Here is a 17,548-nt window from a genome sequence, read left to right on the forward strand (position 1 = left end):
TTTAAGCTACAATATAACATACATATATCATAATTCTTAAAAATACAGAAGATATGATTTTTTGAAAATTTCGTTTTACTTTGGATATGTAAAATTGACAGTTGTTCTTTAATAACTTTTTCCTGATAATTTCGTTAATATTATCATATAGTTTTTATATCTTATCATAAACTAGACACTTTAAGCTACAATTTAAGATTCATATCATATCATGATTCTCAAAAATACAGAAGTTATGATTTCTTGAAAATTCGTATTATTTTGGGTTTTATAAATTTGGCTATTTCTTTAACAATATTTTCCTGGAAATTTGAATTATGTTATCATATAGTTTTTACATCATGTCATAAACTAGACTCTTTAAGCAACAATTTAACATAGATAGCGGGTTGCGTGAAACCTTTAGCAATTAATCTAGCTTTGTACGCTTCAGGTTCTCCATTGGTATTCCTCTTAATTCGAATAACCCATCTATCAGACTTTTATTTTTTCTGGTTTTGTTACTAATTTCCAAGTTTTATTTCTGTTTAATAAGTTTAATTCTTCCTCTTCAATATTTCATTATAGTTTTTGGGCAGATCTTTTTCGGGCTTGGTTTTCGTCTTCTCTTCCTTCAATTTCATCATTACCTTCCTCTATTTCATTTTGCTCTGTTTTCATATTTAAATGGTTAGTATTTTTATGCTCATCAAACACAACGCTTTCTCCATAAAGTAATTTCTTATTTATTGGATCCCAAAGTCGATAACCATTATCAGTACATCCGATCATTAAACAGACATCAGCGTTTACGTCGAATTTCTCTCGTAGTTGTTTTGGCTTTAAATTATAGGCAACACATCACAAAACTTTTATTTTTCTGTATTTTATTTTTAGTTCCATAGAAGTTTTCTGCTGGCAATTTGTTGTCTTTTAGTGTAGCAGCTGGGATTTTATTTATTAGGTAGGTGGCGCATAATACGCAGCTTCTCCCCACATTTCCTTATTGAACGTTGCGTCTATTAGCATAGATTTTGATTTCTCTATTAATGTTCTATTTGCCATTTCGGCAACTACATTCTGCTCTGGAGTATATGTCACTGTATTTTCGATTCTTATTCCTTTCCAAGATTCCAGTCCAGTGCCTTCCAATCCAATATTCCACCAATTGCCCTCCAAAATGTCCAGTTCAATACTTCACTGGTAACATTTACACCTCGTCCACTAACTACGGAAAACTATTTATCTAACTGTTCTTCAACTTCTAGATCTTTTCCATCACGGTTTTTCTTTCGATTTTTGTCTCTTTGCTCCGTCCATTTTTCACACAGGTCGAATGATGTCATTACACATTGTCCCGTTTACGCGGAAAGCTGTCCCAATTAAACAAATAAAATATACATTAATTAGATGATTTGGATTTTTAATTTGTCCCAAATTGGTGGGTATTAATTAAAAGCAAATTTCTTCTATTTTGTGTTTTATTTTAGATATTTTTATTAATAAAAGTAATGATTAACATGAATAATGTGATTTACAAACTATATATTGACTCTATTACAATAAAACTATATTCTTTGTTAAATATTGATAAGAACATCACAGGTATTAAAGACTTTTCCTCAAAATACATTATATTGTTTATAGGTTTATAAATAAAATAGTTAAAAAAAAATAACAAAAACATAATTCCTCTAAAATAATCACTTTTTTGTTCAATTTAATAATCATTCCGAATGCGTATCTAATCCCAAATTTGAATGAACATTATCTGGCAAGAAGTTTTTCTCGTCAGGCAATAAACAAATGACTCCTACAGCCATTAGAAAATGCCACAAGCTGTGCAAATACTTGTAATTACTTTGCGTTTGGAACAATGCGTAAACAAGTAAAGCAACGATTACAATAGTGCTGCCAATTGGAAGATAAATCTTCAAATATCGCTTTTTGGGAAACAGGCACTTGTTCTTCTTGCTCAAATAATACCAATTTCCAATTAAAATACCCACCCCGATAGCGCTGGGTATAACAAATACCCACAACGAGGTTTTATCAAAGGTAGTTCCAAAAGACAGGACGATACAACCCGCCATATGAGCGATCGAAACGTATGGTTGGGGTAGATATGCCATAGCAATAAGAGTTACCCAGATGGAAAGTAAACCGGAGAAGAAGTCGGAGAATTGAAGCACTCCTAAACGTACGATACAGAAACTTATTATCCTTTCACCGGCGTCGCAAGCGTGGTATAGGCTTGAAAAGAAGAAAGTTGAAAAATAGACGATTGCTTCCACGTAGTATTGGCGTTTATAGGCGATATATGCGGCTGGAATAAAAGCTACGTTACTTATCACTAAAAGTGTCATTTCTAGGACTAGCATTCCATATGGAGTTGCGCGTGAACCATCGCTACAATCATATCCTAAAAAAAATTGATTACTAAATTGATAATAAATGGACCGCGTTATACATCACTTGACTAAGCCATGTTTTATCGTTTTTAGAGATTTTCATACTGTCTGGTAGGTAAAGGTCTAACTTATATAAGAAAAAATTCAGAATACCGAAAGACTTAAAATACTATTTGTTCTAAAGGATAAAGGTAAGCGCGTTATACGATTTCAAGTCCGATTTGCATCATACGTCTAAGAACCGACTTAGATACACCAAGAAATTTTACGATAGAAAAAATAGATGTACCTACAATTTCGGGCCAGTGTCGTTTTCTAGATGATAGTATAAAATTAAAAGTTTGTCTTTTATTTTATATAGAATTTAAGTCTAACTAGTTTCGGCCATTGGCCATCTTCAGAGACTCTACAAATAGATTAACATCTCTCATATTATTCATTTTACGAACTATGTGCACTATGTTGCATATTTAGCTATGCTTATATTGTGTTATAGTAGTACTGTTCAACACCTTACGAGTAAAATGGTTTTTGTCCTAGTCCCAAGAGTTGCCCAACTTTTAACTTCTTAAAGCTAAAACAATTGGTCGTAACGGGACGCATGTGCACTTTTCTCTTTAGTGTCCTTATAATATAGCAGTGTTTCATTTTAAAAATAATAATTAATAAAAATATCTAAAAAGATATTTTTATTAATAAAAGTAATGATTAACATGAATAATGTGATTTACAAACTATAGGTATATTGACTCTATTACAATAAAACTATATTCTTTGTTAAATATTGATAAGAACATCACAGGTATTAAAGACTTTTCCTCAAAATACATTATATTGTTTATAGGCTTATAAATAAAATAGTTAAAAAAAATAACAAAAACATAATTCCTCTAAAATAAAGCTAAAATAAAGCCTAAGCCTAAGCTAAAATTGAGCTTAGGTCAGTTAGGTTTTGTATTTTATTGTAGGGTTACTATCAACCTTTGAGCGGGTGAAAATACACCTTTATTTGGTGTTTTTGCTAAAAAAGGTTCAAAAGTCTTAACAATTCTTTAAACTCTTCGAACGACATGCGAACATTTTTAAAAAATTGCAAATCGTCTTCCTCTTTCTCCAACATGTTTCTAATCAGAGTGGCATAATTTCCCTCTAATTTTCTAATTTTATTGATTGGTCTTCTGCCAAAACGCCGTTGTCTTTTATTCCTTAATCTTTGTGCGATTAATAGCAATTTTCACAATTTTCTTTTTGTTCATAATAAACAAAACGAAACTGTTTTGTCTCCCGATTTCTTTTTTTATATTTGGCACGAGTTGTGGCACGACTGTTTATATGTCAAAATCCTCCTTTAATGTACTGTGCTTAAATATTGCATGAACCAATCCCTTTCCTTATAGCTACAGCTAAAGCAAACGCTTATGACTATGACTAAAACTAAAACACTTTGCATGAACCACCTTAATTTTATTATTATATTTGTAATCTTCATAAAATAACCTTTAAAATGAGCCTAAACTTGACGCATTTATCACAATAAACTAAAAAGATCGAACTTTCAACCTTTAATTTTGACATAGTTGTCAACTTCATAAAAAATCCTTTCAAATGAGTCCAAACTCGACATATTTAACTTTAATATTAATGAAAATACAATCACTTCCGGTTTGAAACGTCAACGTCAATTTTGACATATTTGTCATCTTCATTAAAAAACCTTTAAAATGAGTCCAAACAAGACGCACTTATTTCAAAAACCAAAAAAAGTTAGAATAAAAAACATTAAACCCGAAATTAGCAACAATCAATATAGCAATTTAATTTTTAAATATTAATACCAACCTTAATTTTTAATTTTTTTTTTATTATATTTTTGTTTTTGTGACAAATATTAAGACATTTTATAAAAATTAAGAATATGTCAAAACGACGTTGACATTTCAAACCGGAAGTTGCTTATATCTCGAGTAATATTGGAATTAAACGTATCATGTTTGGACTCATTTTAAACGACGATACAAATATGTCAAAATTGACGTTGACATTCTTAACCGGAGGTTGACCATAACTTCATTAATATTGAAGATAAATATGTCGTGTTTGTACTCATTTTACAGAATTTGTAATGAAGATTAATACACTCCAATAATATACAAGTAATCAGAGTAACAATCGTTTAAAATTTTGACCAATAACGTGATTTGTGGATAAAAGTTACCTATGTTTTTCAACTGAATAAATCACATGTGATATTTTATAACCGATAAAAACGCGACTACCATATACAGGGTGTGAGATAAAAAACGCCCCAAGCTGTAACTCTGTCATTTACATTCCGATTTTCATGAGCGACATCAAATGAAATGGTTTGATGAATACTATGATTTTTTAATTTTTCTAGTCATCACGGTTTTTGAGTTATAAAGAGCTGAGTATTTTAGAAGTGGAGTATTCAGTATTTGAGTTGTGTTTATAACTCAAAAACCGTGATGACTAGAAAAATTATACGTGCACCATTGGATTCCACGTGAAAAAATCTATTAGAACCCGTTTTTACTTTTTTACTAAGTTTCCGGATAGCCGAGATACAGGAGGTGTCTGAAAATCGTAAATTTCAAACACTCCCTGTATATCAAAAACGAAGAGGGCTATGAAAATTTGGTTTGGGCGATTGTAAGTTTCACAAAAAAGTAGCTCAGGTTCGCGAAAGCCGCAACTTTCTATCTTTCATAATAACTGAGATACCCTGCAAACCCATCGAAATTTGGACACCCTGTACAGGGTGTCCCAATTTCGATGTCTGCATAGGCTATCTCCGAAACTAAAAGAGATAGAAAAAAAGTAGCTTACATGTCATGATCTCGTTTTTCGAGAAAATGCTAATGCCGAAAACTCCAAACAGCTATCGTCTTTTGTTTTCGCCCTATCGGCAAAAACTAAAAATTTTGCGAAAACGACAATCGCGAATATCTCACTTATTATCAAAGAGGGAGTATTATAAATAAAACATTATATGGGCAACTTTTTACGAAGAATTCAGTGGCGTAGGTAGAATTTTTTTCCCTCTTGTTATTTTCGAGATTTTAGATGTAACTTTATTTTTTTAAATGGAACCCATAGTTGGTTATGACCTAAAATAATTTGTTATTTTCTTCTGATAACAAATATATATAGTTTGTAGGGTATATTTCTTATAGTTATTGAATAATTAATAAAAATTCATTTTGTTTTATCTAAAACTAATGTATGTATTTAAAAGTTAATGTTGCTATGGTGATAACCATACATACTATGATGGAACATAATGTATCAAATAATTGCCAAAGTTTGTATTTGAAAATTTGATAACAACTCTGGCATTATGAGCTGGTACGATGCACCAGCATGTGAGGTGTCAAAGTATAACAAAACTGAATAAAACTTTACAATGAACTTCGAAAATTATAAAAATGTAACATGATGGAATGCTATATTATTATGTTATCAGATAAGAATGCGACGTTAGCCGCGGAATTATATTTCACAAGGTATCCGGAAAGAAGACAACCGCACGTAAGAACCTTCAGCCGGTTAGCAGAAAATTTAATAGATTTTTGGTACTTTTCCAAACCACGTGCAAAAACATACCACTTCACTTGCGATAAATCCATCAACATCTTGCAGAGAAATTGAACAAGACGTCTGACCCAAAAACCGCTGCTCCCGAATATGAAAGAAAAATATGTAAACCATACAAAGCGAGGCTAACTCATTATATACGTGCCGGAGATGTCAATCTAAGATTAGAATTTTGTAGATAATATTTAGAAAAATTAAATAATCTGCTGTTTGTTCAAAATGTCATCTGGACCAATGAAGTCTCTGAGTGTTCAAAGAAGGTTGGGGTTCAATGTATGGTGTGCCCTTTTAAATAATAGAATGTTGGCATATAGTATCTACCATAAAAACTTAAACTGAGGTAATACCTCAATATATCAAGGCAGCACATTGTGCCTTTGGTCGACATATTTCGACATATTTTCAATATGACGGAGCACCAGCACATAATGCCAGAGTTGTTAGTGAATTTTTAAATACTACTACAAACTTTGGCAATAATTGGAAACAATGGGCACGTTCAGCCGGTGTCAACTGTTGAGTTGCTATATTAGCAGTTTAGTAAATATCTCAGCGTAAGTAATCTGCGCTTAATTTGTCAGCGGTTGTGAAATTCTAGGTTAGGATTAATATTTTTTGTTTCTCCCCTTTAATTTGGAAAACTGGCAGAACTGTATAAAATGAAATGAGCCTTAAAATCAACATCATCATCCATTATCTCTTGTAATAACACAAAATTTTCAAAAATATTATTGTTGGCCATATTTTTAGGTTATGCTGAACTGCTAATTCTCAATTGCTTGTTCAGCCGATTTCGTTCCGCTGTATTAAAGCTCATACAACTAGCTGACTGATTTAATTCAACTGTTGACACCTGCTGAACGTACCCAATGTTTTCCATCATGGTATGGTTATCACCATAACAACATTAAGTTTTAAATACATACCATAGTTTTAGAAAGAACAAAAAAAAATGATACATTATGTTCCATCATAGTATGTATGGTTATCACCATAGCAACATTAACTTTTAAATACATACATTAGTTTTAGATAGAACAAAATAAATTTTTGTTAATTATTCAATAACTATAAGAAATATACCCCACAAACTATATATATTTGTTATCAGAACAAAATAACAAATTATTTTAGGTCATAGCCAACTATGGTTTCCATTTAAAAAAATGAAGTTATGTCTCAAATCTCGAAAATAAAAGATGGGAAAAAAATTCTACCTACGCCACTGAATTCTTCCTAAAAAATTGCCCATATAATATTTTATTTATAATACTCCATCTTTGATAATAAGTGAGATATTCGCGATTGTCGTTTTCGCAAAATTTTCAGTTTTTGCCGATAGGGCGAAAACAAAAGACGATAGCTGTTCGGAGTTTTCGGCATTAGCATTTTCTCGAAAAACGAGATCATACCATGTAAGCTACTTTTTTTCTATCTCTTTTAGTTTCGGAGATAGCCTATGCGGACATCGAAATTGGGACACCCTGTACAATACATTAACATTAATTGTAATTTTAGCAGAGAAAAACAATTACAACATTTTTTGAACATTGTCTTAATCACTTCTGTAATACTGTAGTGCGCCATGGAAAAAAATAACGCGCAAAACTGATAACAGCCATTAAATGATATTTCAATGACTGAAGCCTGTAAATGATTATTTTTTCCCATGGCACACTACAGTATAACTCAAGTGACTTTAAGAGAATGTTCGGAAACTATTTTAATGTTTTTCTCTATTACAATTAGTTGATTCGATTGATTGTATTGTACATTAATTGATTCAGAAAAAAAAAATCTGTATCCAATAACGTGAAGACAAACATACCGAGTAATTTGAAAATCAAAAGTTGATAATCGCTTGAAATTGAAGATGGCGTTCGAAAAAGTTTATTTGTAGCATGAATTCATTACACCTTTTCATTTGATACCTGATTTTTGAGTTAAAAACACAACTCAAATACTGAATACTCCACTTCTAAAATACTCAGCTCTTTATAACTCAAAAACCGTGATGACTAGAAAAATTAAAAAATCATAGTATTCATCAAACCATTTCATTTGATGTCGTTCATGAAAATCGGAATGTAAATGACAGAGTTACAGGTTGGGGGGTTTTTTATCTGATACCCTGTATACTTTTGTTTACCTGTCACATTTTTGACAAGTGTAATTAAGTCAAAAATAGTTAATAAATAATGAAAAATTGTGCAATTGTCGTGTATTAATCTCTCTAAAATACGCTTGAGCTTGATTTGAAATCAGAATAATTTTATTTTTAATTCACTCAAGTTTAGTTACCCTTTGGAAATAACTCTCAATCTAAATCAAAAGATGCAACATGCTTTTGATTTCGAGTTATTTCCATGGTAACAAAGCGTTCGTGTAAAAATAAAATTATCCGATTAAAAGTCAAGCTCTTGTGTATTTATCCCCGATTACAAATTATGTCAAAATTGAGGTTGACATTTTAAACCTGAAGTTAGTTATCATCAGTGCACGGAACTTTTGTAACAAAACGATACGATTTCCCCCCTCCACTCGTTCCAAATCTTGATTAAAAGAACAGCATACTGTTCAGTGGGAAATTAAAATTTCAAGTTAGAAAAAAATTGTATTAACAAAAATTGTTCCTGAAACAATTCTAAACAAACTTTGTCAACATTTTTTTTTTTGATGTAATCAATAAATAACATACATAATCACACTTAGATGCTTAATTAATAGAGATGTAAAATTATTTTATTAAGATAATTGATTCAAAATCGAAATTGAAACAAATTTTATTTAAAACATTTTTTGATAAAAACAATAATTATTAAGATAATTAATTTTGATAGCATACTATTCAGAGGGAAATTAAAATTTCAAGTTAGCAAAAATTTGTATTAACAAACACTGTTCCTGAAGTAATTCTAAACAAATTTTTTAACAACATTTTTTGATTAAATCAACAATAAGGATATAACCTCAAAAATATTAATTTTTGTAGCATACTGTTCAGTGGGAAATTAAAATTTCAAGTTAGAAAAAAATTGTTCCTGAAACAATTCTAAACAAACTTTGTCAACAATTTTTTTTGATTTAATCAATAATTAAGGAGATAACCTTAAAATAATAATTTTTCCGTTTTTATACATAATTATACATAGATGCTTAATTAATAGAGATGTAAAAATTTTTTATTAAGATAATTGATTCAAAATCGAAATTGAAACAAATTTTATTTAAAACATTTTTTGATAAAAACAATAATTATTGAGATAATTAATTTTGATAGCATACTATTCAGAGGGAAATTAAAATTTCAAGTTAGCAAAAAATTTTATTAACAAACACTGTTCCTGAAGTAATTCTAAACAAATACTGTCAATAAAAATTTTTGATTTGATCAATAATTAAAAACATAACCTCAAAAAAATTTTTATATATCTTTTATTGAGAAAATTGTTTTAGAATTTAATTTAGAACAACTTTTGTATGAAATTTTCTGCTGAGAACGAGTGGAGGGGGGAAATAGTATCGTTTTGTTACAAAAGTTCCGTGCCCTAGTTATCATATAATAGAAGTTTTATAACTGAAGCACTTTCTTTTTATTTTTAACGTGTTTTTTTGGGTTATTTCACATTGTTTAAAAAATTGTTAAAAAAGAGCGTTCTTAAATTTTAATCTGTATACTTGTAATACTTTGTCCTTAATTTCATTTTACAACCTTTTAAACTTTAATTTTGTAAATTAGTAACTAATAATCTGACTTCAACTTTGATACGTGATCTTTTTTAACAAAAGAAAAAGAAATATTAAGAAACTTGTTTGTAAAATAGATAAGATGAGAGATGTTAATCTATTTGTGGAGTCTCTGAAGTAAAAAAATTTTGTACAAAGTACAAAATCAAACTCTAGATTGTTTTCTTCAAAAATTTTTACACGAATCGTCATCATTTTATCTCTAGTTTTAGTGATTAAATTTATGCCACGACTTACAGAAACACCTGTATGCCCTCTGTGCTTACAAGCCCCAAACAATTTTCAATAGTTTGAGCCTGTCTATTCTGAGAAGTCTTATATTTTTACAGAGATGGAAACGAAAATCCCGTTTTTCTCAACATTATTCATTTGTCGCTTAGTCAAGTGATGCATAACACGGTCTAAATATTGTCTCCACATTACCTTTATATTTATTAGCACACAAACAAGTAGAAAATACAATTCCCTCTGAAACCATAAAAAGACACTTTCCATTATTGGCACATTCTCCAGGTACACAAGGGTACGAGCTAATATCAAATATAACACCAGTTTTACAACTAGTTTCGGTCTTTTTACAACTACCATCGCAATTACAATCAGAGGTACAATTTGAATTATCCCGTTTCAGCTTAACATGACATGTTTCCCCACAACTTGTACAATCCTCAGTTTTACATTTGTTCTCACACGCTTCTACACAATTTTGATACATTTTTAAACAATCCTCCGAACACGTACATTTTTCACACTCTCCGCAAAACAATTTTAACGTCACATACCAAACTCCGGAATCCGGATACGGCAACATTGCGGAAATGTTTGTTATCGTACTATTTAAAACTAAAGGAGAATCGGATGTTAAGAACCCATCTACACATTTGTCTGGGTATGTTGGAACTTGAACAAACGAATTTCGTATACACGCAACAACTCGATGCGATGTAGGTTCGGGGGTTCTAATAATTGATCGTCCGCTTTTTGTTATTCTCGGCGCGAAAGCGATTATAAAAGATAACGTTCCGCCTGTATCTACGGCTTCGTCTAAACGAAATCTTAACGTGGTGTAATCTTCGCTTGTTAAATTGACGGAAATTGGTATTGAACCGTCCGGATTTGGATGCAAATCAAATTGGTAAAAAAAAGTTTCAGCTTTTCCACTTCGTACCAAATCGTATTCTTTATAAAGGACGCGATTAGTCGATAATTCGTTACTAAGTAATTTATACATTGGATCGCCAAATAAATCCGATAAATTTTTCGTTTTAAATAATTCGTAATAATTTTCTTGGGCGATATTTGCGTTTGACGTTTCAAAACTTTTTATTTGCATTTTTAATTTTCCTTGTTTTTCTTGGTGGATATTTTTAGATGTAATATTAAACTGGATATACTGCCAAGTATTTTCAATGGTATTTAATCGATAATAAATTGGTTCATTTTTATGCGTTGCTTTTGATATACTAATTAAACCTTGACTATTTAAATTATCGACGTCCGAATAAATTTTGGCCGATAATTCCGTACAATCCGCACAAAACTCTATGTTTGATAAAACCAACACAAGCCGATTATTTCCGTTGGGGATAAAAAACTTGTAAGTTTGTGTTTCATTTTGGCTTAGCCTCATATCCATAGATACTCCAGACGTTCCAACATTAAGCACGAAAGATTTTTTGATAAATAGAGAGGCATCAACGTAAGTCCGACAAAATTGCGATAAACCTAAAATGATGATGAATTAAAATTAAAATTTAATACAGTAGACCCCCGACTTACGAAAGCTCTAACTTACAAGCATTTCGACTTACGAGACGTTTAATATCGAAGGTTATAACTCGACTTATTAAATTCCGCAAATTGACGTTGCACAACAGGTTATTGTGCAAACATGGTTACTCATATACTACACACAATTTTATACAAACTTCAGTTACTTGTGTTGTGTACGCATGGAAACATCCCGTCTGACGAAGCAGCCTGTTTAGCTATAATAATTGCTGTTGCGTCGGAAGATGGTGTTAAAAAATCAAAAAGGTAGCAGAGAGTATGGATGAGAGTGGTTAAAGAAAAGATCACTTTTTAGCCACGCAAATCTTCTCAAAGAACTGAAGTTGATCCCACTACATTTAGTGAGTACTAAAATATATTTTCATAGAAACCAGGGCATATCTAATTACTTTGTTCCACATAAAATGCAACATGTCAATATAATTTGAAATTACAGTAAAACCTCGATATAACGGATTAATAAAACGAGAGTAACACTAAAACTAGAAACCGTTTAGCCGTGCATCTCTAGCTCCGGTCTAATGTTAGTTCTAGTGACAGTGGAAGGTAGCGCTAGTTAGCATAAGATATCACTATGTAGCATATTTGTATTGAAGTAAAACCAGAACTAACATTAGACCTAGAACTAGAAACATTCGGATTTAGCCGCACGTCTCTCAAGACGGCTAAACCCGAATGATTCTAGTTCTAGGTCTTATGATAGCTGTAGTGATAGTGCTGGTGCAAAATTAGAGTTAACACTAGACCTAGAACTAGAAAGTTTCGGGTTTAGCCGTCTTAAGAGACGAGGGGCTAAATCCGAATCTTTCTAGATCTAGGTCTTGTGTTAGCTCTAGTGATAGTACTAGTGCAAAGATGTTAGTCTAGGTGGTAGTTCCAGTTTTAATTGTTATTTAGCGTTAGATGTTGGTATATTTTTTTTGAACGAAAAGTAGAACTAACACTAGACCTAGAACTAGAAACATTCGGGTTTAGCAAACACCTTTTTCCAAACAAAACTTTTCCTTTCCGTTTTCCTCCGCAACACTATTGTGGTTAGTGAATCCCAGTTTTTGTGTATATAGTCGACACGTAAGTATAATGAAGATGGTGATGTCGGTATTTTTAGAGTTTTAAAATGACATCTACAACTCTGATGTTGTTTTAGACTAACTAGCGTTCTTATCGCTTTCTTTTATTGTTTGAAAACTTCTTTTAGCACCCCATATTGCTATGCCATACACGGCCATGCTGTGGAAGTATGCGAAATACACATTTTGTGATTCAGCCGATGGTATGTTTTTTACTATTACTTTTAAACAATATAGTGAGGTTGCTAATTTCTTTTTAAGCTGCGATATGTGTTCCGATCAACTCAAAGTTTCCGTAAACACCACGCCAAGGAATTTAGTTTTTTGATTTGTAACGTGATCATTGGTTTTCGTATAAAACGTGAGTAACTTGGTTTTAGCTTTATTTAGTTGTAATTTGTTCGAGTTGGACCACTTTTCTGCCTCAACCATTGTTATACTAGTCTTTTTCTGAAGTCTTTCAATATCCTTTTTCACGTACACCGATATTTCACCTTTCCAGTGAGTTTGTTGTTATCGCTGATCCAGATATGGAACTAACAGGTTATAGGCCTTATCTTTCATTCCGTATTTGTTCAATTTCTTAGTATGAATGTCATGATTTACAAGATCAAAAGCCCTGCTAATATCGCAAAAGGCAAGTTGAGTATATTACTGGTGTGAAGTTATCCATAAATCCCAAACATGAACTTAAAACATTAATAGTTCCGTAGCCAATACGATTTTTGTCACCAAATTTCACACACAGGTCACCCTTACCCTTAAAAACAGCTTACAACCCCCATTTGGTAAAAAAAAATTTTCAACCCCCACCCGCGAAAAAGAGATGTTTTCGCCCTGATGGGCACCTTCGAATTAAACCAAATTCTACCACATAACAGAACACAGTTCTAAGTATTTTTATCAATTTTCGAAACACCGGAACCCCTAATGGTTTTCGAGAAAAAAAATCATTCCTATAAACCGCGGATGGGACTTTAGGGGTGAATTTGACCCCGATGGACACTTGTGAATTTGATGAAACTTTAGAATGATTTGGAGGGTGGGTGTTTTGATGGAGAAAGAAATTGATTATATCAATTGTCTGTATTGCATATAACAAAATTATGTAACGAATGGAGAATACTGTAGTTACTTGATAACGCATTCCACAGTTTTCAACCCTTGCTCATTTAAGTAAATGCCGTCCCTGTGTAGAAATTTGTATTAAATACATAAAAATCGTTACGTATTCCTTTAGGATTTAGGGAAAGAAAGAGGCGGAATAGGTGAGAATATTGAGAACTGGGAAAAGTTGGCATAGTGATGTTATTAAACAAATTAATATTTAAATTGTTAAACAATTTACATATTTTCGCGCCTGAAATTTGTGAAACACCCTGCTTGTTGCATCTAAAAGAAAAATTCCCTCTTTGATACATTTATTGAAAATGTCTGCTAATTGTTTAAAAACACAAGTTATTACTTCTTTTAAGAGTTTTGTTGATAATCCAAATATATCCATTGTACTCGTATTTTTTCAGGTGTTTTACTATTTGTAGCAGTACCTCTTCCTCTAAATACGTAATATGATGACGAATTGTTGCTAGAGTGTAATTGTCTGCAGTTTACGAATGAGTCATTCAAAAGTTTCTGTCTAAGTTAGAGGACTTTTGCGATTTATTTTCTTATTCTCAGATCTTTGAATAAATCTACCATTTGCTTCCTTCTTACCACATGTACTTCTACTCTATACTTATTTTTCAAATTATTGTACGTATCGTTTAGTCCAAGGTCTTGAGTTACGGATATTATTGTGTTCAAGGTGTCTAACTGCTTTTTCATGTTGTTTAACGTTTCTGTTTCCCATTTTTTACAATTCATGTTTGCCTCTTTTATTATGATTTCAGGAAAAGCTGAATTATAGCAGTGTAGGTAATTAGCGTGGAAATATGTATAACTATTTTGCACATCTGCACTTGCTATGTAAGCCCAGTCATAATCTGCCAGCAAGACTTTGAATTTTTCAATATTTGTTATCGTAAAGTTACGACGTTTAATCGTTTTATGTTTTATTTTTCGAGGTACCAAGCTATACGTCAGTATTTGAGCAAGATGATCTCCAAGGTAAAAATTTACTGTTTCCAATTTGAGTTACGGATATTATTGTGTTCAAGGCGTCTAACTGCTTTTTCATGTTGTTTAACGTTTCTGTTTCCCATTTTTTACAATTCATGTTTGCCTCTTTTATTATGATTTCAGGAAAAGCTGAATTATAGCAGTGTAGGTAATTAGCGTGGAAATATGTATAACTATTTTGCACATCTGCACTTGCTATGTAAGCCCAGTCATAATCTGCCAACAAGACTTTGAATTTTTCAATATTTGTTATCGTAAAGTTACGACGTTTAATCGTTTTATGTTTTATTTTTCGAGGTACCAAGCTATACGTCAGTATTTGAGCAAGATGATCTCCAAGGTAAAAATTTACTGTTTCCAATTTAAGAACTGATAAGAATTTGTCAGTAAAAATATTATCATATAAAAAATAATTATGAAAACAAAAGCGGAAAACTCTGTAATTATCGTAAAAGGTAGACATTTGATTTGCGAAATGGAAAATTTACTACTGATTTATATTAAAGACAAAGATATGAGAGAGAAGTCTCAATCTGGTGCATTTATTTGTGAAAAAGCACTGAGAATCTTTAATGACTTAAAAAGTGGAATTGAAAATATAGAAAATATGCGTTTTAATGACTTTACAGCTAGTATGGGTTGGTTTGATCGATTTAAAAAAAGGTATGGCATACACCTTTTTCATACTTCTGGAGATATGAAATTAAAACCTATGTTTGTTTATCACTCTGCCAATCTTAGAGTATTTAAAATAAAAAAAGGTAATACAGACAGCTTGGGAGTTTACTGGCAATTTAATAAGAAACCTTAGGATTACTGTAAAATTTCTTCCCCCAAACACGACCTCAATTATTCAACTGATGGTTATAGCACGTAATTTCCAATTTTAAAAAATTGTATACAAAACATATGTTTTCAAAGGTTTTTTTTTATACAATGACTAAATCAAAAAATAAAAAAAGTAAAATCATGAGATGATCTATCCATAAGGGTACTAAGATCGTCATGGAAAGACTTGATTCCTCAAATTATTTATGAAAACAATGCAGAGGTAGATGAAGCTGCAGAAATTGTGATGATAGGTGCATCTCTTGGCTTAAATGTAGAAGTTGATGACATAAATGAGTTACTAAAATCCCATAATGACCTTTCTAAAGAAGATTTAAAAGCTGTATTAAATATGGATGAAGAGGAATCAAATATAGAACCTGAAGATATTTCTAATACTTTGTTATCAATAATCTAAGCTTGGGATTTCCTTAGAGAAGCAGCTGGTAATAATCACCTGGATAAAGAAATGGTGGATAGAGTTTGTAGCAACTATTAAAATAAATATATAAAAACCTAAAATACAAAGTTCTCCTCAACCTTCAAGTTCTATTTTAGAGGATACTATGATAAATTTGTAAATAAGTTTTCTTTTTTTCTTGATAAATACATATATTTTCTTATTTTAGTAGTTTATTATGACACCATATTTTCAATATGGTGTTTTTATCTTTAACTTTTACTATGGTAAGTCGGTGGTCTACTGTAAATTATTATTAAAAATATTTACCCGATTGCGTTATAGCTTCATGATCAGGATCGTTATAAGGATGAAAAGCAGTGGCGTAATAAGATCCAGGTGTCGGAGTGGTGATATTAATGTAATGATACTTTTTGTCAGAACTAAAGTCCAGATACATCAACTTTGAAGTTGTGGCGTTAAAAAATCCCTGCGGTAGCTTGGAATTATCAGGGTTAATGACTGGTATTGATCCGTGTTTCATGTAGAGTATAATTTCATCACTATTACAGCCTGATAAGAATTTGTTTTGAAAAAATATCGTAAACAAATAATACAAAGAAATATTTCCTTACCAAAGATTGAAAAACTAGTTTGTTCTGCTTGGAACCGAAACGAGGCAAATACTGTATCACTGGGGACACTAAAATGTATAAGGGATATAAAAGCATACCCCTCATAATCTTCTAAATAATCAGTTCGAACACTTTTTAATAGGTAAAGTTGATCTTCACTGGCTACTTTTGTTGTTAATGATAATAAAAATAACATAAAATACTTAAAATTCATCTGAAACAGATTTAAAAGAGGTATTAATGAATTTGGGTAACATTAAAATTGAGGGTTTAATTGAATTAACAACTATACGTACCGTAAATGTAATAGGAGTAAAATTTATTGAATAATTACTGGTATGGCTACATTACTACTTATAGGACTTTCAGAGTCTGCTAAATCAAAGAATCCTCACTGACGGTTTAAGCGTAACTAATAGTGAAACAGATCAAGACATGTTTATGTAGAAAATAAATCGATCTTTACGTTTACAACGTAAGTAAATTCACGTTGAATTATAACATTGTTATATCTTGTCAGCTGGGTGTGTGACAAAAAGTTTGGTTAGAAATTTGATTACAATTGAAACGAATATATCAAAAATGTTAGTACTTTATGTTAATCCTTATTTACTTATTTAAAACCCCAAATTTTTAAATTTTATGATGCACAGATTAACTTTACTTAAAATATTAGATATATAAAACCTTTTTGTATGGTGATTCAAATCATACATTTTTATCATTATCAGATATAATTTCCAAGTATTATCAGTATTAGAGATAAAAATGATGAATAATAGATTGATTTTTCTTATCTCAATACAAATACACGTTTTATTAACAAATTTATATTCCATTTTCATAATTATATATTTTGAAAGCGCCACCTAGTAAATACAACTAAATTCATTTTAACAATTTGTCGGTATTACAGCACACTTTACCGACTTTGCATACAACCATCAACAAAAT

At 31.1% G+C, this 17,548-nt stretch overlaps 1 protein-coding gene across 1 annotated transcript; it reads right to left on the reverse strand.

The window, feature by feature from the left end:
- Positions 1–1,442: 1,442 nt before the first annotated feature.
- LOC111421724 (post-GPI attachment to proteins factor 6) lies at positions 1,443–17,241 on the reverse strand. The gene is made up of 5 exons (XM_023054905.2): positions 16,891–17,241; positions 16,595–16,808; positions 16,290–16,532; positions 10,176–11,477; positions 1,443–2,401 (listed from the first exon to the last, which is right to left on the reverse strand). The coding sequence occupies exons 2-5, from the start codon at positions 16,806–16,808 to the stop codon at positions 1,707–1,709; spliced, it is 2,454 nt and encodes an 817-aa protein (XP_022910673.1). The 5' UTR covers positions 16,891–17,241; the 3' UTR covers positions 1,443–1,706.
- Positions 17,242–17,548: the final 307 nt, after the last annotated feature.

Source organism: Onthophagus taurus, chromosome 7, assembly GCF_036711975.1.
Source record: "Onthophagus taurus isolate NC chromosome 7, IU_Otau_3.0, whole genome shotgun sequence".
In the NCBI taxonomy this organism is placed as follows: Eukaryota; Metazoa; Arthropoda; class Insecta; order Coleoptera; family Scarabaeidae; genus Onthophagus; species Onthophagus taurus.

What these genes read in the sequence shown, in the direction of transcription:
- LOC111421724 (XM_023054905.2), bottom strand. Translation starts at nt 16,808, where the DNA reads ATGAATTTTAAGTATTTTATGTTATTTTTATTATCATTAACAACAAAA. An exon ending in TGAAGCTATAACGCAATCGG is followed by an intron (nt 11,478 to 16,289) that starts GTAAATATTTTT and finishes TCATCATTTTAG; the next exon opens with GTTTATCGCAATTTTGTCGG. An exon ending in GTGTGCTAATAAATATAAAG is followed by an intron (nt 2,402 to 10,175) that starts GTAATGTGGAGA and finishes AATTTTTTTTAG; the next exon opens with GATATGATTGTAGCGATGGT.